The sequence below is a fragment of the Puma concolor genome, chromosome B1 (assembly GCF_028749965.1).
Source record: "Puma concolor isolate L17-30 chromosome B1, mPumCon1.1.hap2, whole genome shotgun sequence".
Lineage (NCBI taxonomy): Eukaryota > Metazoa > Chordata > Mammalia > Carnivora > Felidae > Puma > Puma concolor.
Window position 1 is genome coordinate 175,095,964 of NC_141670.1, and position 27,813 is coordinate 175,123,776.

At 38.7% G+C, this 27,813-nt stretch overlaps 1 protein-coding gene and 1 long non-coding RNA gene across 4 annotated transcripts in view; one reads left to right on the forward strand and one right to left on the reverse strand.

Moving 5' to 3' along the window:
* Positions 1-26,903, forward strand: part of TLR1 (toll like receptor 1) — a 47,440-nt gene extending 20,537 nt beyond the window's left edge. Inside the window, exons 1-3 of one of the 3 annotated variants that reach the window (XM_086705227.1) lie at positions 9,355-9,495; positions 14,361-14,616; positions 22,860-26,903. In XM_086705227.1, the coding sequence (XP_086561353.1) occupies positions 22,927-25,296 (2,370 nt within the window). In that variant the 5' untranslated portion in view covers positions 9,355-9,495; positions 14,361-14,616; positions 22,860-22,926 and the 3' untranslated portion in view covers positions 25,297-26,903. Of the gene's footprint in view, positions 1-9,354; positions 9,496-14,360; positions 14,617-22,859 lie in introns of those variants that run through there. The other 2 variants (XM_086705226.1, XM_086705228.1) reach the window with 2 other exon arrangements.
* LOC147582042 (uncharacterized) lies at positions 8,193-10,257 on the reverse strand. The gene is made up of 2 exons (XR_015250515.1): positions 9,650-10,257; positions 8,193-9,241 (listed from the first exon to the last, which is right to left on the reverse strand). It is a non-coding gene; the product is annotated as an uncharacterized LOC147582042 (long non-coding RNA).
* Positions 26,904-27,813: the final 910 nt, after the last annotated feature.

A 27,813-nucleotide genomic window follows, 5' to 3' on the forward strand; every position in this document is an offset into this window, starting at 1 on the left:
ACTCTTCCCTTGAAGTGGTCTGGGCACATCCAGAATATAAAGAAAGCAGAGAAGATGGTGGAAGAAAAAAGAAACTGACCACACTTATTCCCTGATTCACTGCAAGAAAGACCTGAGATGGAGCCAAGCAAAATTTTAAATTAGGTGTGAGAATGATAATACTTGGACTGTCCTGGACATTTTAATGCCTGAGATAGAGGTGCAATTATTATAATATGACTTGTCAATAAAATCTATGGCATCTGCCCAAGATTCAGGGTAGATTCTGAATAGATCCTGATAGAGAAAGATTCCACAAAACCTGGTTGTAAGGCAGTGGTTAGAGAAAAAAATAAAGTCCTTTCCTTCTGGAGTTGGCTCATTCAATAATAACTGAGTTTATTTAATAATAAACCAGTTTCATAATTAATAGTTGTAAAGAAATAAGCTTTAAGGGAATTTTATTAGAGTCATCTTTTATTGGCATTAGCCCTCCTCTGCCTTTCAAGAGAGCACTTAATTCTCCTTCACAGGACCTCTCTCAAGTTGTAAATTTTCCTTTGCCTCTGTTGGACTGTTTTCTAAACCAATAAAACAAAACAAAACAGCAAACAACAAACTATATCACACATTTATGAATAGCTCTGAATGGCCACAAGCATAAAATGCTTTTGAAATCCTCATTTTTATCTTAGAACTCCATGCAAATAGAATGTCCCCTTCCTTCATATTTGTGTGATGCCTTTCCATGCTCCAAATCTACTGCCACAAGTTGAGAAGTTTGCCTTAATATATTTTTAGTTATTAATGCCATGATGAGAATAAAAACTAAGCACGTCAATAAGGTGACAGGTTCAAAGGAATGGGACATGGCAAAGATGATTAGGGAGTCCTTCTGGCTTCAGAGGTTTTGGGCAAGCCTTGTTCAGCATAAAGGCCCTCAGCCTGTGGCGGGGATGGCCCTTCAAAGGGAAGGCACAGTGGGCACAAAGTTGGAATTGAAAGGGAGCCGTGAGCAAAGAAAGCATCCAACTGGCAGCCTTACTGGATGTGTTAGGTTTCCACGGCTGCCATAACCAATTACCACAAAGCTTAGAACACCAGAAGTTGATCTCTCACAATTTCAGAAGCCAGAAGTCCAAAATCAAGGTGTCAGCAGGCTTACTTCCTTCTGGAGGCTCTAAGGGAGAAATGTCACATGCCTTTCTCCCAGTGTCTGGTGGTTGCTGGCAATCCTGGCCATTGCTTGGCTCGTGGATGTATCACCCCAGTCCCTGCCTCTATCTTCGCATGGCCTTCTCCTGTCTTCTTTTCCGTCTCTTATAGGGATACTCTCATTGGATTTAGGGCCCTTCTTAATCTAGTATGATCTTGTCTTAACTTCTCACTGTATCTGCAAAGACCCTGTTTCAAAACAAGGCCACATTCTGAGGTTTCAAGTGCACAGGAATTTTTTTTGGAAGGGGGCATTATTCAACCCACCACCCTGGGGAAGACACAACTGTCTCTGGTGGCTTGGAGACTCAACTGGGTGTGGCAGTAGAATAAGTAAATGCTATCTTGGAGAGAGGGAAAAATATGAAAGAAACAGCTTGGGAAGTCCCGAGGTGCAAATGAGAGATAGTGGTAAAGAGATTGCAATGGATGGGTGGGGGAGAATGGGAAAGAGATGGTGGGTGACTGGAATATACATGGGCTAGAGTCTGGGTTTTAATGAGAGTGAAAACACAAAAAACAATGCTGAGAAAGGAGGAAGTCAGTTTCTGTCTAGATTTCTTGAGAGTGATTTGATTAGAAAAGAATGAGAATAAATCACAAAGAGACCTGGAGGGATTTCTAAGGCCATAGGGACTTTCTAGAGGTTTTTAGTTATGGTAAGTTTATAAGGAATCTAAACAGAGCCAAGCATAAATATGAAGTAGTTTTTATTTTTCCCCACTCAGTTAACTGAATTCTAAAGTTCTCCTCTTCTCATCCCTTAGTGATATCTCAAGCAGATTTCATATCTCTCTAGCCCTTCGACGTATTAAAAGTGCAATTTGGGGCAACAAGAAAGCTCTGTCGGTTAAGCGTCCCACTTCGGCTCGTGTCATGATCTCACAGTTTATGGGTTCAAGCCCCACGTTGGGCTCTGTGATGACAGTTCAGAGCCTGGAGCCTTCTTTGGATCCTGTGTCTCCCTCTTTCTCTGTTCCTCCCCTGCTCGTGCGCTGTCTCTTCTGGACCTGATGTAGAGACCAGGAATGAGGGGTTGGAAGGCAGATGTCCTTTTCTATAATTGTGTTGGTTAAGGTACAGAACAAGGAGACCTCAAACTCAAGGGCTTAAATAAGATAGAAGTTTCTTTCTTTCTTAAATGTAGGACAAATATAGTCAGGAGGTCTAGGATAGGTAGCTGTGTCTACTCCACAAAGTCATTCAAGAGCTCAGACTGGCCAGTTGGCTCTGTTTTCCATAGCTCTTGCCTCCATTCTTTTTACATGGAGTCACTGGGATGAATGAAGTCCTCCTGTGCTTTCTCTGAGTATGTGGACCAAGGGAAGGTGAGTGGAGATGTACCCCTTCTCCCAGGTACATGGTCACAGGTCTCTAATTACCTGTTGGCAAGGGTTACTCCAACAGAAACCTCCATGAGAGTAGATGCCGGGTCCTCTGTTTAGTTACACTCCTAAACTCCCTGGGAGCTTCCTCAGAGAGGGACAACCCTTGGGTGAGGGGAGGGGTGTCCTGCACATTTGTGTATCAAAGCCAGCATTCACCTGAGGAAACAAATGCCTAGTCTCTCTGTCCAGTCTCCATAAATGATTCTACTGGCATAGCCCCTTTACTTGGCTTGAAAAGGAGAGAGGATGTTACTTCTCCCCTGAGGAGAAGAGGGTGCAGCCTAAGATCATAAACCCTGGTATCCCAGTGCTGCTGACTTGCTGCCATCCCCAGCACTCTCAGGTGGCTGGGAAGTATGAGAGTGAGGCAGTGGTGGGGAGGGCCATTGTCTGGTTCAGCTGCTTTTTAGAATGCCCTGGTGGAAGTCCTTGGCCTTTGGCAGCTCTCTTAAGAACAAGGGGTATATAACACTTTCTTGTCTTTGGTTTTGGATCCAAATCGTAGGGAAAGTTCCAGTCAATACCCTGTTATGTAATCAGTAGAACCAATAGATGGGAAGGGAAATTGAAATTGTTGGTGGGCTACTGAATTACATAGAAGATGAGCAACTTAAAATTCTATCCTAAATTTGGATTAAATAATCATAAAAAAGACATATCACTCATAGTAGTAGAAGAACAAGCAGAGAATAATAGCATGGATTTATGTCCATTGACTAAGAAAGTCCACTTAATGGATATATCCTAAAGAAATAATTGTTCAGACACATCCTAAGGAAATGCATGAAGATGCTGCTTATGGCAGAATTGTTTATAATAGCAAAAATTGAAAACAACTTAAATACCTAACATCAGAAGATTGGTTAAATACATTGTTAATTAAAATATGCATTGTAGGGGCGCCTGGGTGGCTCAGTCGGTTAAGCGTCCGACTTCGGCTCAGGTCACGATCTCGCGGTCAGTGAGTTCGAGCCCAGCGTCGGGCTCTGGGCTGATGGCTCGGAGCCTGCTTCCGATTCTGTGTCTCCCTCTCTCTCTGCCCCTCCCCCGTTCATGCTCTGTCTCTCTCTGTCCCAAAAATAAATAAACGTTAAAAAAAAATATGCATTGTAAATAAAATGGAATGTTATTTAGCCAGTACTAAAATTGTAGATGATGAGGAGAACAGAGGCAAAATAAATGTGGATAAAATTAAATTTCCTCACAACTTGCAGCCCGTTGACAAATATTGAGACAGGCAGAACATGACACTCAAGGAATTCACAACTGCTCTAACTTTAATGCTTTGCTAGAAGCCAAACACCTTAGCTTGACAATAGCCTGATCTCCAGGATCCTGTAAATCTTCTTTAACATATGAAAATCCTTTTGGAAATTTCTTTGTCTTTATCCCCCTAACTTAAAACTATATAATCAATCTTTCCTCACAATCACAGCGCAGCTCTTTCTGTCTACAGGTCCTGTCCCTGTGCTTTGATAAAAACACCTTTTGCAGCAAAAGTGTCTCAAGAATTCTTTCTTGACCATTCACTCCTGGCCCACATTACATCATAGATAGATATTTACTGACATGAAAAGATATTTATAATGTGTTATAAATTAAGAAGAGCAGATAACAAAACAGCATACAGTCTAATGCTATCAGTGTGTGTGTGTGTGTGTGTGTGTGTGTGTGTGTGTGTGTACAAATTTTCTGAACAGCAATTTGGCAGCAGGCATCAAGAGACTAAATCATGTTCATTTACATTAAAAAAGTTTGCATGGTTACTACAAAAATGATATTGGCTTATCTGTATACAGTGAGATTACCATTGATTTGTTTCCTTTTTATTGATTTATATTTTTTGATTCTATTCAGTTAACATATATTCCTTGGGTAATAAAAAAAGTAAAATAACGAAGAAACTTTTCTTGAGAACACATACACATATATTTGCTTGACCTTGTCGTAGAGAAGAACTTTCTAAACCTAAAAGCAATGTAACAGTAGTCTGCTGGAACTTGTCTGTATAGATTGTGAGAGCTTCCTGTTAAACATTCAGGAATTTTGCAATCATGTCAGTTGGCAGCTAGAAATCAACCATAGTGGAAATATTTATACTGCAGGTATTGGCAAATGCTACCAATCAGGCTTTTTGGGGGAGTGGTGGTGGTGGTGAGTAAACTGGTTTACCAGCACACAACTGAATGACAGTGCTAGCAAAGAGAAAGTCAGTTTTCTTGTTTAGATAAAAATATATGCATTTATTGGTTCAAAAGATCATGAAATGAAAAGTAAACAATGGGGGAAGTTGTTTGCAAAAAGTCTGACAGACAGTGTCAGTGACATAAAATAGAATGCATAGTTAAATAGTAAAAACATAACCCTGCTAGAGAAATAGGCAAATGACATGAACAGGTAATTCACTAAAAGATACAAATTGCCAATAAACGTGAATAACTATCTGATACATTTATAATAAAAGAAAATAAAAATGAAACATAGATATCACTCTTCATGTATGAAATTGTCTCCAAAATGCTACTTTTGTGGAGAATGTGGAGAGTGAGTATTCTGACCCCCTTGGGAGCAGGCAGATTGGCACAAACTTAATGGAGAGCACTTGGCAGTTATGTGTCAAGAACATAAACTTGTCCTTGCCCTTTAACCTGTTAATTCCTTTCAAAAATATATCCTAGACAACAGTAGAAAACTCCAACCAAGATTGTGTACAAAGTGCTTGTTGACATTTTATGAAACTGAAAGAGGGAACCTCCTACCAGGTAAATAGCTAGAGACAAGGATGGCCTTGGCCTACGATTTACTCAGGTAACAGTTTCAAAAATTTGGCTGGAAAACTTTCAGTAATTAAGGGAGAATTAATGAAAAGGCAGATGTCCAGGTGATGCCATTTTTTATTCCTAGCCAGCTTGATAGGACACAATTTGAGCTCTAGGATCAGGTGGGTAGGAGGAATGGTGGTGTGGGGGAGAGTAGGGAGGGAGGGAAGGAAGCAGAGGCACTCCCCCCCCCCCAAACTAAGGCACTGTGGTCATAGCATTGTTCTTGTCCTTACTGATTAAGAAACCATACTCTATACCCCTTCCTGATAAAAGCACTCAACAAACAAGGACTAGATGGGAACTTTCTCAGCCTGGTGAAAAGCATCAGTGAAACATTCCCAGCTAGCATCATACTTAATGGTGCAATACTCCACGCTTTGCCCCCTAACATAAGGAACAAGATGAGGAGGTCTGGTCTCATCACCTCTATTCGACATTGTCCTGGAAATGCTAGCCATGACAATAAGGCAAGCACGTGTTATAAAAAAGCATGCATATTGGAAAGAAAGAAGATGACATTTTGCAGATGACATGATCTTGTTTGTAGAAAATATTTAGGAATCCACTAAAAAACTAATTAAAACTAATAAACAAGTGTAGCAAGGTTGCAGAGAAGATATACATACAGCCAATCTACACTGAAAAAAAGCTCAACATCATTAGGCATCAGGGAATTGCAAATTAAAACCATAACGAAATACCACTTCATGCCCACTAAGAAGGCTATAGTAAAAGTCAGACAATCACTAGTGTTAGCAAGGATGTGGAGAAATTGGAAGACTTTCACACTGCTGGTGGTAATGTAGAATGGTGCAGCTGCTTTGGAAACAGCCTAGAACTTTTCAAAAGGCTAAACATAGCTACCAAATGATGCAGCAATTCCACACCTAAGTACATACCCAAGAGAAAATGTGTCCATAGAAAAACCTGTACCCAAATGTTCACAGCAGCATTATTCATAAACGCTGTTAAGTGTAAGCAACTCAATTGTCCATCATCTGTCAAGTAGATAAATAAAATGTGGTATATCCATACAATGGAAAATTATTTAGCAATAAAAAATGAAACACTGATAGCAGCCTAATATGGATAAATCTTGAAAACACCAAGCTAAGTGAAGAGACCAATTACAAAGAAGCCCATATTGTAGATTCCATTTACATGAAGTGTCCAGAATGGGCAAATCTATAGGGATTAGTATAATGTGTAGTGGCTTTCTAAAGTTGGAGCACATGCAGGTGTGGCCGGTGACAGCTAAGGCGTATGGTGTTTCTCTTTAAGGTGATGAAATATTCTAAATGGATTGTGGTAACAGTTGCATAATTCTGTGAATATATTTAAAACCATTGAATTGTGTACTTTAAGTGGGTAAACTTTTTTATGGTATGTGAGTTCTATCTCAATAAAGCTTTTGTTTAAAAAAGAAGAAAAAAAACAACTATAGGTCATATCTTAGAGGCAGGATATTTACAATGCCCTAGATCCAAAGAGAATGCCTGGTTATGGAATTAGGGATGGGCAGAAACTGCTATTGAGAGAAGGTGAGGAGAGGCCTGGAGTGTAAGATATGGGAGCTCTATTTGAAGTTAGTTCTCTGGGCTGCTATTAACTGGGCTTAGGTTTGTGCTTATTTGCATGGCTGTGATGACACTCCATCTAGACCTGGGCTTTCCAATATCTCCAGCCCACTGAGCACCTGAAGTGCGGGTAGTCCAAATAGGATGTGCTGTAGGTATAAAACACACACTGGATTCTGAAGACTTAGAATAAAGCACATATAAAATATCTCATTAATAATGTTTGATATTGATTACCTGTGGAAATAATATTTTGCAGCTATTAAAGTAAAATGTTAAACATTTTACAAAGAGGGGTGCCTGGGTGGCTCAATCGGTTAAGCATCAGACTTTGGATCAGGTCACGATCTCATGGTTCGTGGGTTCAAGCCCCACATCAGGCTCTGTGCTGACAGCTCAGAGCCTGGAGCCTGCTTGGGATTCTGTCTCTCTCTCTCTCTGCCTTTCCCCTGCTCATGCTCTGCCTCTCTCTCTCTCTCTCTCTCTCAAAAATAAATAAATAAATAAATAATAAACATTTAAAAAAATTTTTTACAAAGAAATTATATTCCTGAGAATTAAAGTTTTCTTTAGGACACATGGATCAATGCATGGGTGTACATGATTACAAGTGTGTGCTCGTCCAATGGCAATAGGGAGGAAAGAAGGAGGTGGGTGGGCAATCAGAGTGGTGGGAGGAAATTTGAAGGGAATCACAGGACTTCAGAGTGCTCACAGGCTTTGCTTCCTGCCCTGTGGGCTTTCCTCTCCAGACCTGGTTCAAAGTCAAATACGTCTGGGAGCTGAATTCTTACTCAGAAACCACCCTCGTCTCCAGTGAAGGGTCTGAGGGAAGAAATGGTAAGAGTGGAGGAGGGGGAGGTTCATTCTTGCAGTTTCAGAAATATATTTATAGATACATTTCCCCTATTAAACAAAGTGTAGGGGCGTGGTAGGAGGAAACAGAGAGATACACAGAATATTAGAAGAACCCCAAGTTCTGAGTTAAGGGAAGTTGGCCTTGCTCACTGGGGAAAAAGAAGCTGATCACAGCAAAAAATTGTATCCAGTCTATGACTGCCCGTCATACAATACTAGGCTGGGGACAAGTTCTGAGGCAGACAGCTGGCATTTCTTAACTTTATTTGCCCATTTGTGGTGGTTGCTGATGAGGTTTTGGGGTGATGGTGGGGGGTCCGAAGCTGACAACCAAGAACATTCTTGAAGACGTCTTTGGTGCAAAAAAGATGATTTTATTAAAGCATGGGGACAGGACCCATGGGCAGTAAGTGCTGCCCAGGGACCATGAGGAGAGACTGGTTATATGTTATGGAGTTGGGGGAGGTAAAGTCCAGGGGAAGTTTCCGATGAGATTTTCATACGCTAAAGACTCCCAGGATACTGGAGGCCTAGCTATTGTCAAACTAAGGTTGTTTTCCCTCTAGCAAAGCATTAGCATTAAGACAATAGGGAGTCCCTGGAAAAAAAGCCTCAAGTATTTGTCTGGGCTGCAGGTTACAAGGAAATTTAATTTTTTCTGCCATTTCTTTCTGCCTTTGTTTCCCACATCAGTTGTTGCTTTTGTTATGTTAAAAGAATGGCACTATCAGAATGAATTCCTAGAGTGTGCAGACAACTAACCAGAAAGAGATGTCTTCGACTTTACTGTTAGATAGTATGTTTCTCACATGGAGTTTTAAAAAATAACTTGTTTATTTATTAAGAGAGAGAGAGAGAGAGAGAGGGAGAGAGAGAGGGGGGGGGAGAACAAGTGCGGGAGGGGCAGAGAGAGAGAGTCCCAAGCAAGCTCTGTGCTGTCAGCACAGAACTTGTCTCGGGGCTCCATCCCCTGGAACCGGGAGATCATAACCTGAGGTGAAATCAAGAGTCAGACGCTTAACTGACCGAGCCGCCCAGGTGCCCCTAAAAAATCACTTTTTGAACTAAGTTTGAAAATATCAATGGCAAAAAATTCAAGCACCAGACTGTCTCGGAAAACAAGTTTGTTAAAAACAAGGGACTAGTTAGCATCCATTCTCTATTAGCACATGAGTGATCTTCTCTCTAGGAGTTTTAGCAGAGTGCTGATCTTGACCCCTCCCTCTTTAATGGGGGACTGATCAAAACGCAAGAATAGAAGCAAAGCATCTGAGACACAGCCAGGTCTGCTCTTCCTTTCTCAGCCCAGCCGCCACAATATGCATTTTGAATTCAGCCAGTAATCATCTGTGGTTTATCAACAGCATGTTTTTCACTTTGCACAGAAACAGCAGTCAGCTGTCTAGAATGAAAGAGCCACAGAAATTCTATTTTAATACAGGCCTATCAATTAACCCACCAGCCCCTATTCTACATATGAATAGGAGAAAATTGGTTTACACTTCCTGTGTAATTTCAGTGGGATTCAGTAGATGGCACAAAAGAGCTTTTCTTCCCACCCCCAACATTTAAATATAGTTGCTAGTGAAATAAATGTTCCAGGAAGTACTTAAATTTCCTACAGATTGCCAATGCGACCGACTGGCAGGTTTGTTGGTAAGCAGCAATATATATATTTTTAATATCCTATAGAAAGAAAATAATGGTTTAACTAGTGATCAGACACAAAAATCTCAAAAGTCTCTGTGATTAAGAGACACTGTGGGTTTGGGGTGTTTTTCTAAGTGAGTTATTTCTGATGCGTACTTACTGTGGTTTGCACTAGTGTTTAATTATCAGCTGCTCATCCTAAGTCAGAGAAAGGGTTTTTTTGGTGTGTCTTTGTTTTTCTTTGGATGACACCTCATCGCATGCATGGCTGGCTCTCAGGAGACTTATGTGAGTTGGAGGATGAATATTCCAGTCGCAAACACCTCACGGTTTTCTTACAGAGCTTCTCTCTGTTGGTTTCAGATGGCATCGTTCTTCTTCCCGTCCTTCCCTGTTTCTCCCTTTGCAGTGAGAATGCTGCGGAAAAGGGGGGTGTAGGTAAATTAGTCCTGGAGGTGGCGCTGTCCTAGAAGCCCTCTATGGACAGGTTTATTTTATTTCTCTGGGCTGTTCCACAAGATCTTCTTTTCTGTTTTCTCAAGCCACCGAAACCATTCTGGGTGCTACTAGTCAGATGGAATTGTAGATCTTGAAAATGTTTCCCAGGCTACACCCACTTTGATCAAAAGAGTCGAAAGTAACTGCATCTTGGGACATCTGGGTGGCTCCTCAGTCCATTAAGCTTTTAACTATTGATTTCAGCTCAGGTCACGATCTCCTGGTTGGTCAGATGGAGCTCTGTGTTGGGCTTCAGGCTGTCAGTGCAGACTCTCTCTCTCTCTCTCTCTCAAAATAAGTAAACTTAAAAAAAAAAAAAACAACAAAAAAAAAAGGAAGTTCATCTTTACAATAAAAAGGAAAAGTTTACAAAACCACTTAGGAAACAAAGCCAAAAAACTCTTGAACTGGTTCTGATCTTTTCAACTTAATAGCTAGTTGGCCTTGTGTAGAGAAGACTTGTAAATACTATTTGTGGTGCCGAACTTAATAGTGCCAGACTGATTGTATGGATTTTATCCATTCAATTTCCCCAAAGTCTCTAAAGATAATTCAAATGTATCGATGCATTGTCTCATATAAAGTGAGGCTAAATCTATCTTTTTTAAAATGTTTATTTTTATGGAATACTTGGGTGGCTCAGTCAGTTAAGCCTCTGACTTCGGCTCAGGTCATGATCTCATGGTTCATGGGTTCAAACCCCATCTTGGACTCTGCTGACAGCTCAGAACCTGAAGCCTGCTTCGGATTCTGTGTCTCACTTTATCTCCACCCCTTCCTGCTCGTGCTCTGTCTCTGTCTCTCAAAAGTAAATCAACACTAAAAAATGTTTTAATGTTTGTTTTTATTGGTGTATAGAAATGCCACAGATTTCTGCATATTGATTTTTATATCCTGTGACTTTCCTGAACTTCACGTATCAGTTCTAGCAATTTTGTGGTGGAGTCTGGGTTTTCCACATAGAGTATCATGTCATCTGCGAAGAGTGAAACTTTGACTTCTTTCTTGCTGATTTGAATGCCTTTTATTTCTTTTTGTTTTCTGATTGCTGAGGCTAGGACTCCTAGTACTATGTTAAACCACAGTGGTGAGAGTGAACATCCTTGTTCCTTAGGGGGAAAGCTCTGTTTTTCCCCTTTGAGGATGATATTAGGAGTGTGTCTTCCATATATGGCTTTTATGATCTTGAGGTATGCTCCTTCTATCCCTACTTTCTTGAGGGTTTTCATCAAGAAAAGATGCTGTATTTTGTCAAATGCTTTCTCTGCATCTACCGAGAGGAGGTTCTTGCTTGTCCTTTCTTTTATTGATGTGATGTATCACATTGATTGTTTTGCAGATATTGAACCAGTTCTGCATCCCAGGTATAAATCCCACTTGGTCGTGGTGAATAATTTTTTTAATGTATTGTTGGATCTTATTGGCTAGTATCTTGTTGAGAAATTTTGCATCCATGTTCATCAGGGAAATTGGTCTATAGTTCTCCTTTTTAATGGGGTCTTTGTCTGGTTTTAGAATCAAGGTAATGCTGGCCTTGTAGAATGAGTTTGGAAAATTTTCTTCCATTTCTATTTTTTGGAACAGTTTCAAAAGAGTAGGTGCTAACTCTTCTTTAAATGTTTGGCAGAATTCCCCTGGAAAGCCATCTGGTGCTGAACTGTGGTTTGTTGGGAGAATTTTGATTACTAATTCGATTTCTTTACTGGTTATGGGTCTGTTCAAATTTCTATCTCTTCCTGTTTCAGTTTTGGTAGTTTACATGTTTCTAGGAATTTGTACGTTTCTTCCGGATTGCCCATTTTATTGGCATATAATTGTTCCTAATATTCACTTAATATTGTTTGTATTTCTGTTGTGTTGGTTGTGATCTCTCCTGTTTCAATCTTGATTTATTTGGATCCTTTCCTTTTTCTTTTTAATCAAAGTAGCTAGTGGTTTATCAATTTTGTTAATTCTTTCAAAGAACCAGCTTCTGGTTTCACTGATCTATTCTACTGTTTTTTGTTATTGTTGTTTTGATAGTATTTATTTCTGCTCTAATCTTTATTATTTCCTGTCTCCTGCTGGTTTGGGGTTTTATTTGCTGTTCTTTTTCCTGCTTTTTAAGGTGTAAGGTTAGGATGTGTATCTCTGACCGTTCTTCCTTCTTTAGAAGGCCTGGATTGCTACATACTTCCCTCTTCTAACCACCTTTGCTGTGTCCCAGAGGTTTTGGGCTGTGGTGTTATCATTTTCATGGGCTTCCATGTACTTTCTAATTTCCTCTGTAACTTCTTGGTTAGCCCATTCAGTCTTTAGTAGGATGGTCTTTAGTCTCCAAGTATTTGTTGTCTTTCCACATTTTTTCTTGTGGTTGATTTCGAGTTTCATAGCATTGTGATCTGAAAATATGCACAATATTATCTCCATCTTTTTGTACTTGTTGAGGGCTGATTTGTGTCCCAGTATGTGATCTGATCTGGAGAACGTTCCATGAATGTGTATTCTGCTGCTTTAGGATGAAACGTTCTGAATATATCTGATAAGTCCATCCAGTCCAGTATGGCATTCAAGGCCATTGTTTCCTTGTTGATTTTCTGTTTAGATGATCTGCCCATTGTTGTAAGTGGGGTGTTGAAGTCCCCTACTATTATGGCATTGTTATCTATCAGTTTCTTTATGTTTGTGATTAATTGATTTGTATATTTGGGTGCTTTCACATTTGGAGCATAAATGTTTACAATTGTTAGATCTTCTTAGTGGATAGACTCCTTAATTATGATATAAGGGCTTCTTCATCTCTTGTTACAGTCTTTATTTTAATGTCTGGATTGTCTGATATAAGTGTGGCTACTCCAGCTTTCTTTTGGTGACCATTAGCATGATAGATGGTTCTCCATCCCCTTACTTTCAATCTGAAGGTTTCTTTGGTCTAAAATGGGTCTCTTGTAAACAGCATGTAGATGGATCTTGTTTTTTTATCCATTCTGTTACCCTGTGTCTTTTGATTGGAGCATCCGGTCCATTGACGTTTAGAGTGAGTGCTGAAAGATATGAATTTATTGCCATTATGTTCCCTGTAGAGTTGGAGTTTCTAGTGGTGTTCTCTGATCCTTTCTAGTCTTTGTTGCTTTGGTCTTTTTTTTTTTTAATCTTTTCTTCCCTTAGAGAGTCCCCCTTAAAATTTCTTACAGGGCTGGTTTAGTAGTCACGAACCACTTTAATTTTTGTTTGTCTGGGAAACTTTTTATCTCTCCTTCTATTTTGAATGACAGTCTTGCTGGATTAAGAATTCTTGGCTGTATATTTTACCAATTCTGCACTTTGAATATATCCTGCCACTCATTTCTGGCTTGCCAAGTTTCTGTGGATAGGTCTGCTGTGAACCTGGTCTGTCTTCCCTTGTAGGTTAAGGACTCTTTTTCCCTTTCTGCTTTCATGATTCTTTCTTGGCCTGAGTCTTTTGTGAATTTGGCTATGATATCCCTTGTTGATGGACAGTTTTTGTTGAACCTAATGGGAGTCCTCTGTGCTTTCTGGATTTTAATGTCTGTGTCTTTCCCCAGGTTAGGAAAGGTTTCCACTATGATTTGCTCACATAACCGTTCTACCCCTTTTTCTCTCTCTTCATCTTCTGGGACCCCTCTGATTCTGATGTAGTTCCTTTTTAACGAGTCACTGATTTCTCTAATTCTTAAATTGTGCTCTTTTGCCTTAGTCTCCCTCTTTTTTTCTGCTTCATTGTTCTCCATAAGTTTTTCCTCTCTATTGCTGATTTGCTGCTCTGCCTCATTCATCCTTGCTGCTGTGGCATCCATCAAGATTGCAGCTCGGTTATAGCATTTTTTATTTCATTCTGACTAGCTTTTATCTCCGCAGAAAGGGATTCTAATCTGTTTTCAATCCCAGCTGGTATTCTTATTATCATGATTCTAAATTCTGGTTCAGACATCTTGCTTGTATCTGTGTTGATTAAGTCCCTGGCTGTCCTTTCTTCCTGTTCTTTCTTTTGGGGTGAATCCCTTCATTTTGTAATTTTGAAGGAAGAAAAGATATTAATAAGGTAAAAAAGATTAAAATTAAAAAATTAAGGACAACACAAAAAAATCAAATAAAGGATGCTAAATCCTAGGTGTGTCCTGATTTGGTTGTTGAAAGGAGCTTGATAGGTTAGAGAAAAAAAAGGGAAAGAAAAGAAAAGAAAAGAAAAGAGGAAAATGCTTGTAAATTTGAAAAAAAATGAATACAATTAAATTGAGTAAAATGAAATAATGGAAGTAAAAAAATTTGAAAATTTTACAAAAAAAGTAAAAAGATATAGTAGAAAAAATTAAAGAAAAATATTTTAATAGAATGGAAACTAAAAATAATTTTTTTCTCTTTTTGTATTCAAGAATAAGAAAAGAAAAGAAAAAAAAATTGGATAGATGGACCAGCAAAAAGACTGAAGTATGATTGAAATTACATCAGTTTCCCCTGGAAGTCGAACTATGAAGCACTTTATAATCTGTAAACAAAGCAGGTGGAGAGACTTGTGTCGTTCTTGAAGAGTGAGGTTGGCCAAGTTGGGCAGAGCTCAGTGTAATGGCTCCATTTTCCACTAGAAGGCACTGCGTAGCTTACTGGGATGGATTGTTGTGGCACTTGTAGGTGTGTATGCACATGCACAGGAGGGGTGAAGATGGCATCACCCAGCTGCCCAGTCTCTAGTATCAGAACTCTGTACTTATAGTTTGTCTCTGTACTCTTTCCGACCAGCAGTTGCACACCCTTCCTTTGTCTCCAGCTTTCCCCTCCCTGTTTTTATATTATTCTTGCTTCCTTTCCCTTATGTTCATCTGTTTTGTATCTTAAATTCCACATATAAGTGAAATCGTATATTTGTCTTTCTTTGACTTATTTCACTTGCCATAATACAATCTAGTTCCATCCATGCTGTTGCAAATGGCAAGACTTCATTATTTTTCATTGACAAGTAAAATTCCATTGAATATATATGCCACACCTTCTTTATCCATTCATCAGCTGATGGACATTTGGCCTCTTTCCATAATTTGGCTATTTTCGATAGTGCTGCTATAAACATGGGCGTGCAGGTGCCCCTTCAAATCAGCATTTTTGTATCCTTTGAATGAATACCTATTAGTGCGATTGTTGGGTCATAGAGTAGTTCTAATTTTTTTTGAGGAACCTCCATACTGTTTTCTAGAGAGTGGCTGCACCAGTTTGAATTCCCACCAGCGGTGCAAAAGGGTTCATCTTTCTCTGTATCCTCACCAACATCTGTTGTTGCCTGTGTTGTTAATTTTAGCCATTCTGACAGGTGTGAGGTGGTATCTCATTGTGGTTTTGATTTTCATTTCCCTGATAATAAGTGATGTTGAGCATTTTTCATGTGTCTTTTAGCCACCTAGAGGTCTTCTTTGGAAGAAGAGAAGAAAAGAAAATCTTTTGCCCATTTCTTCACTGGATTATTTGGGTTTTTTTTGGGGGGGTGTTGATTTTGATAAGTTTTTTATCGATTTTGGATACTAACCCTTTACCTAATATGTCATTTGCAAATATCTTCTCCCATTCTGTCGGTTGCCTTTTAGTTTTGCTGATTGTTTCCTTCGCTGTGCAGAAGCTTTTTATCTTGATGAGGTCCCAATGGTTCATTTTGCTTTTGTTTCCTATACCTCCAGAGATACATCAAGTAAGAAGTTATGGGACTGAGGTCAAAGAGGTTGTTGCCTGTTTTCTCCTTTAGGATTTGGATGGCTTCCTGTCTTACGTTTAGGGATTTCATCCATTTTGAGTTTATTTTTGTGTATGGTGTAAGAAAGTGGTCCAGTTTTCCCAACACTATTTGCTGAAGAGACTTTTCTTTTCTATTGGATATTTTTTCCTGCTTTGTCAAAGATGAGTTGGTCATAGGTTTGTGGGTCTATTTCTGGGTTCTGGAAAACTATTCTGGGTTCTTGATCTATGTGTCTGTTTTTGTGCCAGTACCAGACTGTCTTGATGATTACAGCTTTGAAATACAGCTTGAAGTCTGGAATTGTGATGCCTCCAACTTTGGTTATCTTTTTCAGGATTGATTTGGCTATTTGGGGTCTATTGTGGATCCATACAAATTCTAGTATTGTTTGTTTGAGCTCTGTGAAAAATGCTATTGGTATTTTGATAGGAATTGCATTAAATGTGTACACTGTTTTGGGTAGTATAGACATTTTAACAATATTTATTCTTCCAATCCACGAGCGTGGAATGTTTTTCCATTTTTTGTGTCTTCTTTAATATCTTTCATAAGCTTTCTATAGTTTTCAGTGTATAGATTTTTCACCTCTTTGGTTAGGCTTATTCCTAGGTATTTTATGTTTTTTGGTGCAACAAAAACATGGGATCGATTCCTTGATTTCTCTTTCTGCTGCTTCCTTATTGGTGTACAGAAATGCAACTGAGGGGTGGCTCAGTCAAATAAGCATCTGATTTCAGTTCAGGTCATGATCTTGCAGTTCATGTGTTCAAGCTCCGTGTTGGGCTCTGTGCTGACAGCTCAGAGCCTGGAGTCTCCTTTGGATTCTGTGTCTCCCCCTCTCTCTGCCCCTCCCCTGCTCATGCTCTGTCTCTCTAGCTCTCTTAAAAATAAATAAAACATTAAAAATTTTTTTTATAAAACCACACTAAAAAAATGCAACCGATTTCTGTAATTGATTTTATATCCTGCAACTTTCCTGAGTTACATATTAGTTCTAGCAGGACTTGATAGAATCTTCTGGGTTTTCCACATAGCGTATCATGTCATCTGCGAAGAGTGAAACTTTGAATTCCTTCTTGCCAATTTGGATGCCTTTTATTTCTTTGCATTGTCCAATTTCTGAGGCTAGGACTTCTGGTACTATGTTGACTAACAGTAGTGAGAGTGGACATCCTTGTCGTGTTCCTGACCTTAGGGGGAAAGCTCTCAGTTTTTCCCCATTGAGGATGATATTAGGGGTGTGTCTTTTGTATATGGCTTTTATGATCTTGATGTATGATCTCTCTATCCCTACTTTCTTGAGGGTTTTTATCAAGAAAGGATGCTGTATTTTGTCAAATGCTTTCTCTGCATCTCTTGAGAGGATCATGTGATTCTTATCCTCTCTTTTATTAATGTGATATATCACATTGACTGATTTGCAGATATTGAGCCAGCCCTGCAGCCCAGGAATAAATCCCACTTGATCGTGGTGAATATTTCTTTTAATGAATTGTTGGATCCAGTTTGCTAGTATCTTGTTGAGAATTTTTGCATCTATGTTCATCAGAGAAATTGGTCTATAATTCTCCTTTACTGGAGTCTTTGGTTTTGGAATCAAGGTAGTGCTGGCCTCAAAGAATGAGTTTGGAAGTTTTCCTTCCATTTCTATTTTTTGGAACAGCTTCAAGAGAATAGGTGTTTACTCTTCTTTATATGTTTGGTGGAATTCCCCTGGAACGCCATCTGGCACTGGACTCTTGTTTGTTTGGAAATTTTTGATTACTGATTGAATTTCTTTACTCGTTATGGGGTCTGTTCAAATTTTCTACGTCTTCTTGTTTCAGTTTTGGTAGTTTACATGTTTCTAGGAATTTGTCCATTTCTTCCAGATTGCCCAATTTGTTGGCCTATAATTGTTCATAATATTCTCTTATTATTTTTTGTATTTCTGAGGTATTGGTTGTGATCTCTCCTCTTTCATTTGTGATTTTATTTATTGGGGCCCTTTCCTTTTTCTTTTTGATCAGTCAGGCTAGGCATTTACCAATTTTGTTAATTCTTTCAAAGAACCAGCTCCTGGATTTGTTGACCTGTTCTACTGCTTTTTTAAAAATTTTGATATCATTGATCTCTCCTCTAATCTTTATCATTTCCCTTCTTCTTCTGGTTTTGGGTATTATTTGCTGTTCTTTTTCTGGCTCTTTAAGGTATAAGATTAGGTTATGTATTTGAGACTTTCTTCCTTCTTTAGGAAGTCCTGGATTGCTGTATACTTCCCTCATATGACTGCCTTTGTTGCATCCTAAACGATTGGGGTTGTTGTGTTTTCATTTTTATTGGCTTTCACGTACTTTTTAATTTCCTCTTTAATTTCTTGGTTAACCCATTCATTCTTTAGTAGGTTGTTCTTCAATCTCCAAGTATTCATGGTCTTTCCATTTTTTCTTGTGATTCATTTCAAGTTTCATAGTATTGTGGCCTGAAAATATGCAAGGTATGATCTCGATCTTTTTTACTTGTTGAGGGCTGATCTGTGTCCCAGTATGTGATCTATTCTGGAGAATATTCCATGTGCATTTGAGAAGAATGTGTATTCTGCTGCTGTAGGATAAAATGTTCTGACTGTATCTGTTAAGTCTATCCAGTCAAGTGTATCATTCAAAGCCCTTCTTTCCTTCTTGATTTTCTGCTTAGATGATCTGTCCATTGCTGTATGTGGGGTGTTGAATTCCCTACTATTATGGTATTGTTATCAATGAGTGTCTTTATGTTTGTGATTAATTGATTTATATATTTGGGTGCTTCATGTTGGGGACATAAATTGTTACAATTGTTAGATCTTGGTGGATAGACCCCTTAATTATGATATAATACCCTTATTCATCTCTTGTTACAGTCTTTATTTTAAAATCTAGATCGTCTGATATAAGTATGGCTGCTCCAGCTTTCTTTTAATGACCATTAGCATGATAAGACTGTTCTCCATCCCCTTCCTTTCAATCTGCAGGTGTCTCTAGGTCTAAAATGGGTCTCTTATAAGCAGCATATAGATGGGTCTTGTTTTCTTATCCATTCTGATACCCTATGTCTTTTGATTGGAGCATTTAGTTTATTGACATTTAGAGTGAGTACTTAAGATATGAATTTAGTGCCAGTGTGTTGCCTGTAGAATTGGTGTTTCTGGTGATGTTCTCTGGTCCTTTCTAGTCTTTGTTGCTTTCGTTTTTTTGTTTGTTTGTTTGTTTTGTTTTGTTTCATCTTTTCTCTATTCAAGGAGTCCCCCTTAAAAATTTTTGCAGGGTTGGTTTAGTGGTCATGAACTTCTGTAGTTTTTGTTTGTCTGGGAAACTCTTTATCTCTCTTTGTATTTTGTTTGCTTTTTTTTTTTTAATTTTTTTAACGTTTATTTATTTTTGAGACAGAGAGAGACAGAGCATGAACAGGGGAGGAGCAGAGAGAGGGAGACACAGAATCTGAAACAGGCTCCAGGCTCTGAGCTGTCAGCACAGAGCCCGACGCGGGGCTCGAACTCACGGACCGTGAGATCATGACCTGAGCCGAAGTAAGACGCTTAACCGACCAAGCCACCCAGGCGCCCCTCTCTTTGTATTTTGAATGACAGTCTTGCTGGATAAAGAATTCTTGGCTGCATATTTTTCCTCTTCAGTACATTGAATATATCCTGCCACTCCTTTCTGGCCTGCTAAGTTTCTGTGTATAGGTCTACTGTGAACCAGATATGTCTTCTCTTATAGGTTAAGTACTTTTTTCCCCTTGCTGCTTTCATAATTCTTTCTTTGTCTGTGTATTTTGTGTATTTGACTATGATATGCCTTGTTGATGGTCAATTTTTGTTGAATCTAATGGGAGTTCTCTGTGCTTCTTGGATTTTGGTGTTGGTGTCCTTGACCAGATTAGGAAAATTTTCCACTGTAATTTGCTCACACAAACCTTCTGCCCCCTTTTCTCTCTCTTCATCTTATGGGACTCCTATGATTCAGATGTTATTCCTTTTTAATAAGTCACTGAGTTCTCTAAGTCTTATATCATGCACTTTTGCCTCTGTTTCCCTCTTTTTTTCTACTTCATTACTCCATAATTTTGTCTTATATATTGATGATTCACTGCTCTGCTTCATCCATTTTTGCCATTGTGGCATGGATTTGAGACTGCATCTTGGTTATGGCATTTTTAATTTCATCCTGACCAGATTTTACTTCTTTTATCTCCACAGAAAGTGATTCTATGCTTTTCTCAACCCGAGCTAGTATTCTTTTTGCCACGGTTCTATATTCTAGTTCATACATTTTGCTTATATCTGCGTTGATTAAGCTCCTGTCATTTCTTCTGCTCTTTCTTTTGGGGTGAATTTCTTTGTTTTATCATTTTGGAGGAAGAAAAAAAACTAATAAAATAAAGTAAAAATTAAAAAATTAAAAGCAAAACAAATCAAATAAAGGAAACTAGATCCTAGCTGTGTTTTGGTCTGCTTGTTGAAAGAAGCTTGATAGAATACAGAAAAATTGGAAAAAAAAGAAAGAAAAGGAAAAAACGTTAAGAAAATTTTAAATTCAAAAAATTATGTAGTAAAATAGAATAAAATGAAATCAAGAAAATGAAATAGAATAAAAGTTTTAAAATAATAAAGAATAAAGTAAATAATTAAACGTTTTAATTAAAAAAATAAAATAAAAATAAAATTTTCTCTTTATACAAGACAAAGAAAAAGAAAAAAAAACAATTTAAGCAAAAAAAAAAAAATGAATAAATGAACCAGCAAACACAGTGAAACTTGAATGAAGTTAAATTCAGTTTCCCCTAGAACTGAAACTATGAACTATGTCCTAGAACTGGACACTTTGCAGATGGAGTGACTTATGCTCATCTTCTAGAGGTTGTTCTTGGAGAGCACAGTTGGGCGGGGCTTGGTGTAACATCTGCCTTCTCCACTAGGTGGTGCTGCTTAGCTTACTGGCGTGGATCAGCATGGCGGGCATGCTCATGCCCATGTGCATGCATGGGAGAGGTGGACATGGCTTCACCCAGCTCCCTATTCTCTGGCACAGTAACTTCACGCTCTCACTGATCCATGATCAAGCACCCCTTCTTTGTCTCAGGCCTCTGTCCATTCCCTGCCTCTAACCTGTCCGTGTCCAAGCCATCCACCTCCCAGCTGGCACCACCCTGCAGAGTTTTATCTTAGATGGGGTTGTGTTTCAAAACCCCACACTTCAGAGATCTATGCAGCTTGGATCCACACTGACTCTCTGGGGGAGGGTCTTGCTGAACAATGGCCAGGTACTGACTTGCCCCAGAAAACATTCATGAGATCACACAGTGGCAGAAGTTCAGAGATTAGGGTATATCACAACACACAACTAGTGCCAGGTTTCATCCCACTCTGGAGTCATTTTCCCAATCCCAGCAAACATGGCTACTCTCCAGGGTCCGCTGGGAACTTTGCCTTTGGGGAGGCTTTATGGCCTCTACCAAATGGTTTCCAAGCAGGGGAACCATTTCTCCTCATCGCACAGGGACTCCTCAGACGCTGCTGCCTGCATCTGGGGATTCGCCCTACTTCCTTACCGGAGCATCACCAGGCACTGAACTCCAGAACTTCAGACTTTGTGCTCCACTGTTTATAGAATCTTGGTGTTATTGAAACTCTCCTTTCTCCCCATCAGTGGTTTTGGGCAACACATTTCTTGTTCAGTCCTCTGTGTTTTCACTCTTTCTCTCTCTCTCCTACTACTTTCGGGCGAGTATTTTTCCTTCACTCTCCTGATGCACTGCAGTCTCCTCCTTTCTCTATCTTCTGTCTGCAAAAAGAGCTCCTTACCCTCTGTGGCTTTTCTCTCCCCCCGTTCACCTCTCCACACCATGTACCTGCTGAGTTCTGTGGCTCAGGTTATGCAGATTATTGTGTTAATCCTCAGATCAATTTTCTAGGTGTACAAAATGGTTTGGTGCTGATCTAGCTTCATTGCAGAGATGAGACAAGCTGAGGGTCTTCATGCTGCTCCACCATCTTATATCCTCCCTTCCTACCATTATTCTTGATTCATTTACTCTGCTTAAGTTTTCCATGTCATTTACTACTACATGAAATTACATTTAGTCATTTGTTTTCTGTCTACCCACCAGAGAACAAACCCCTTGAGAATTAGGGCTTTATTTTGTTCATGGCTTTACCTCTAGTTCCTAAAACATGGCCAGTAGATTATCAATAAATACTGGATGAATAAACAAATGGATGAATAAATGGATTTTGAGAGACTTTTAGTTATCTAATTACCTTTTGAATAATACCAAAGTTAGGCATGAAGCCATGTGTAAATAATGGAAAGTAATGCAAAAAAGCCTGAATTCAACCCCATGTGAAAGGAACTCTTAAGAAAGCCATGAGGTGGTGCATGTCAAAAGTAGAAAACATACCAGCTGTGAATCCTAGCTGGAATTCTGTATGATCTTGGGAAGGCTGTGGTCAGTGGACTTTCCATAAATATGTAAAACTACCTGTATTAATTTCCTGTGGCTGCTATAACAAATTACCATACACTTGGTGGCTAAAAACAACAGAAATTTATTCTCTCATGGTTCTGGAGACCAGAAGTCTAAAATCAAGGTGTTGGTAGCACTAAGCTCTCTCTAAAGCCTCTTTCAGCTTCTGGTAGCTGTCGGCATTCCTTGGTTTGTGGCTGTATCTGTTCCAATTTCTGCCTCCATCTTCAGATGGCCTTCTCTGTGTCTCTATTATCTCCATCAAATATCCCTCTGCTTTTCTCTTATAAGAACGCTTGTCACTGGATTTAGAGACCACCTGGATAATCCAGGATGATCCCCTCATCTAAAGATCCTTAACTTAATCATCTCTACAAAGATCCTTTTTCCAAGTTAGGTAATATTCACAGTTTCTGGTGATTAGGACAGAGTTACAAGGTGTATATCTTTTGGGTGACGTCACCATTCAACCCATTACACCATGCATATTAAAGTTATTTGATTAGAGGTAGTATAATTGTTTATCAATATGTGTATTTCCCTGGTTTCAGATTGTGTGACTTCAAAGAATGTAGACTTCATTTTATGAGTCCCTAGGAAAAAATGTTTCATGCCAGTCATGCCTAGTTTAATACAATTATTTAAAGTGGATTTTTTTTTTTTTTTTTAGGATTTGTACCTGTATCAAGATGCTCTAAAGGATAACAACTATTCTTAGGAATGTCTAATATTACAAAATGATGAAAACTAATTCTAGCATCTTCCATTTTGCCATCATCTTCATGTTAATACTTGAGACCAAAATCCAACTGACTGATGAAAGTGAATTTTTGGTTGACAGATCAGAATCAAGTCTCTTTCATGTTCCCCAAAACCTATCCCTGAAAACAACAATCTTAAATATATCACAAAACTATATATCTGAGCTTCGGACTTCTGACATCGTATCACTATCAAAGCTAAGGATTTTGATAGTTTCTCATAACAGAATTCAATATCTTGATATTAGTGTTTTCAAATTCAACCAGGAATTGGAATATTTGGATTTGTCCCACAATGAATTGTGGAAGATTTCTTGCCGTCCTACTGTGAATCTCAAGCATTTAGACCTCTCATTTAATGCATTTGTTGGCCTACCCATATGCAAAGAGTTTGGCAATATGTCTCAACTAGAATTTCTGGGGTTGAGCGCCACACAATTACAAAAATCTAGTGCGCTACCAATTGCTTCTTTGCATATAAGTAAGGTTTTACTGGTCTTAGGAGACGCTTATGGGGAAAAAGAAGACCCTGAGAGCCTTCAAAACTTTAATATAGAAAGTCTACACATTATTTTCCCCACAAGAAAAGAATTCAGTTTTATTTTGGATGTATCAGTCAGCACAGCAGTAAGTCTGGAACTTTCCAATATCAAATGTGTGCTAGATGATAATGGATGTTCTTATTTCCAAAATGTTCTGTTAAAACTTCAGAACAACTCAAGGTTATCAAATCTTACTTTAAACAACATTGAAACAACTTGGAATTTTTTCATTATGATCATCCAGTTGGTTTGGCATACAAGCATAAAGTATTTCTCAATTTCAAATGTAAAACTACAAGGTCACCTTGACTTCAGAGATTTTGATTATTCGAACACTTCACTGAAGGCCTTCTCTATACACCAAGTGGTCACTGATGTGTTCAGTTTTCCACAAAGTTATATCTATGAAATCTTTTCAAATATGAACGTCCAAAATTTCACAGTGTCTGGTACACATATGGTCCACATGGTTTGTCCATCCCAAATTAGCACATTTTTATATTTGGATTTTTCTAATAATCTCTTAACAGACATGGTTTTCAAAAACTGTGGAAACTTGGCTAAATTGGAGACACTTAGTTTACAAATGAATCAATTAAAAGAACTTGCAAGTATAGTTTATATGACCAAAGAGATGAAGTCTCTACAACAATTGGATGTTAGTCAGAATTCTCTAAGGTATGATAAAAATGAAGGAGATTGCTCTTGGACTACAAGTTTATTAAGTTTAAATATGTCTTCAAATATACTTACTGACTCTGTTTTCAGATGTTTACCTCCTAAGGTCAAGGTACTTGATCTTCACAATAACCAAATAAGAAGCATTCCTAAACGAATCATGAAACTAGAAGCTTTGCAAGAACTCAATGTTGCCTCCAATTCCTTAGCCCACCTTCCTGACTGTGGAGCTTTTAGCAGCCTTTCTGTACTGATCATTGACCATAATTCAATTTCCAACCCATCAGCTGATTTCTTCCACAGCTGCCAGAAGATTAGGTCCATAAGAGCAGGAAACAATCCATTCCAATGCACCTGTGAGCTAAGAGAATTTATCCAGAATATAGGCCAAGTATCAAGTGAAGTGGTAGAGGGTTGGCCTGATTCTTATAAGTGTGACTATCCAGAGGGGTATAAAGGAACCCCACTAAAGGACTTTCATGTGTCTCAGTTATCCTGCAACACAGCTCTGCTGCTTGTCACCATTGGGGTCACTGTGCTGGTGTTGACTGTTACTGTGACTGCCCTCTGTATGTACTTTGATCTGCCCTGGTATCTCAGGATGGTGTGTCAGTGGACCCAGACCCGGCACAGGGCAAGGAACCTACCCTTAGAAGAACTCCAAAGAACCCTTCAGTTCCACGCTTTTATTTCATATAGTGGGCATGATTCTGTGTGGGTGAAGAGTGAATTATTACCAAACCTAGAAAAAGAAGACCTAAGGATTTGTCTCCATGAGAGAAACTTTGTTCCTGGCAAGAGCATTGTGGAGAATATCATCAACTGCATTGAGAAAAGTTACAAGTCCATTTTTGTTTTGTCTCCCAACTTTGTTCAGAGTGAGTGGTGTCATTATGAACTCTACTTTGCCCACCACAATCTATTTCATGAAGCTTTTGATAACTTAATTTTGATCTTGCTGGAGCCTATTCCACAGTATTCCATTCCCAGCAGCTATCACAAGCTCAAAAATCTCATGGCACGAAGGACTTATTTGGAATGGCCCAAGGAGAAGAGCAAACATGGACTTTTTTGGGCTAACCTAAGAGCAGCTATTAATATTAAATTGATGGAGCAAGCAAAATAAATAGATCACACATAGATCAAAAAATATATGTGTGTTGCTTTTGGAAAAATGTTGCTGCTTTTGGAAGTTCCAACAATGACTTTATTTTCATCAACACAAATCTAAATGCAATTTTGAATGTGTGATGCAGATAAACACATGTACTTTCAGGCTCCAGTTCACCGTTTACATATGGCAATGAAAATTAATGAAATAATTTTAAACAGTTAATGTCTAACACATGAAGAACTCATTTTTTCTTTTCTTCTCCCTCCCTTCCTTCCTTCCTTCCTTCCTTCCTTCCTTCTTTCCTTCCTTCCTTCCTCTAGCCCTGAATTCATTGAATTTGTCATGTAATCAAGAGAAGTAGCTGTTTAAACAACTTTAGTTTCTATAGCAGATATCTATAGCTATTGATGCCCTTCTCATTTCTACTCAGGTTTGCCCCTGCATGTTGAAAGCTACTTATTGCTAATGCTGTAGGCTCTTTGCCTGAAGGATTTTCTCCTGGCCATGATAATCCACTTTGCTCACACAAAGGGCAATTTAGAAATGCTGGATATTTTTCTTGGAGGGCGCTCTCAACCAATGTCAGGAGAACTGGCAGATAAATACCCCAAATTTCTCACCCATTTTGGGGATAAATCTGGGGTGTGCTTTATACTATCCCTGAGTTCCCCAGTAGAATGGAATTCTAATTCTCCATGGTAGAAACAGCTTAATAAATGTATTTTTTATTGGCTTCCTTTCTATGCTTATCTCATATCCTCATTTCTTCAAGGGTGTTTCCTGAGATCACCTCTGAAATAAACTACTTGTAGTTGAATAATTGTCTCAGGGTCTGCATTTGGAGGAACCCAAACTAAGAGTGAGTTACATCTCAGGTCAAATGGAAATTCTGAGCCTGTTTTTTTTTTGTGTGGCTGGATATCTTGCTGAGATTCTAGCTGCCTAACCTAGCATGCACGGGTGACTTCACTCTTTTGATCAGAAGGAGGAATACAGTCCACGTGTACTGTTTCTATACATAGTATTCTTGTCTTTAGGAACTATTAAACTAGGACATGAACAGATTAGAACATTGCAAGGAATGGGCCATGTTAGATATGTTTTCTAGCACAATTTTATCAGATTTTTTTTAATATTCATGAGTAATTCTCCCTGTCTATCCTTTTAGTCTAACTGCTAGCTCTGGGCAGGTGTAGTCAGAGAGCATCTTGTCATAGCTGCACCATGTATCTCTCAGTTTATGCCCTGTGGCTTCATTAATAGCACTGCACATGATATTTGTAGAAGCCTGTTAAACCATTCTGATAGATGCATAAACCTGGAAGTGCCAGAGATATACCTTGAGATTTTTTGACCACTTAAGGGATGGGACGTATTAGATAAATATTGCTGTCTTTTATTCTTGGGTAAACATAATTATATTCTACACCATTCCTCAATGAGTTCCTGGTGGGACTGAGGCTTACTCACTCTGAGATTTGCTTTTCTTTCTTCCTTGTTTCATTCTTCTCAGTCTCCTCACTCTTGAGCCCTGAGACTACTTCTCCAAACAAATGACCTGCACCCAAAGCTCTTATCTCAGTCTCCACTTTTGGAAGAATAAACCAAAATAACACTTACCTGTACTAGTTGCTTCTTACCCTAATTTACTTAAGAGCATATTACATAAAGCCAGAGAAGTAAAATAAAAATCAATGAAGCAAAAATATATAATGGTATTTCAGAACCATTTAGATTCTTAGAAGTGGAGGTTTTTTCACTGAGCACTGAAGGAAGACTTTAACTTTGGATTTTTCAAAGTATGATGATAAAGAATGGAAAGGCCATTCTAAATAGAGAGATGAAGAGAACAAAGATAGGAATACCCAGGCCTATTTTGGGACTAGTGTCCCAATTTGACTTGGTCATGTAATTTATGAAAAACAACAGTGAGATATAAGCATGAAAAGTTAGACTAAGATCATGTCAAAGATCCTGAAAAGTTAAGCTATGGAGTTAGAACTTAGGGATATAGAAAAGTCATCATTTAAATTCCTATGAGGTATTATAGCAGAAAGGAAACTAAAACCATGAAATATATGCTTAAAAATGTATAAAAGCTTTTGTTCTCTAATGGAAATTGCAACAGTTGTTAGGACTGAAATTTTCTGTTTTCTCTAGGATGATTGCACTTCCTGTATTGAACTTCAAGATTTCATAACCAAGCTTCAATACTCAGCACTAGTTGTGTATTAGTTTGCTAGGGCTGGTGTAAAACAGTACTACAACCTGAGTGTCCTAACAATAGAAAGGTACTGGCTCACAGTTCTGAAGGCTTGACGTCCAATATCAAGGTCTTGGCAGTGTTGGTTCCTTTCGAGGGGTGGGAGGGAAGGATCTGTTTCAGGCCTCTTCTCCTTGGCTTATAGATGACCATATTTCTGTCTTTGTCTTCCCTCTATGTCTGTCTGTTTCCAAACTCCCCCACACCTTAAAAAAAAAGATTTTATTTTTAAATAATCTCTACACCCAATGTGGGGCTTAATTTAC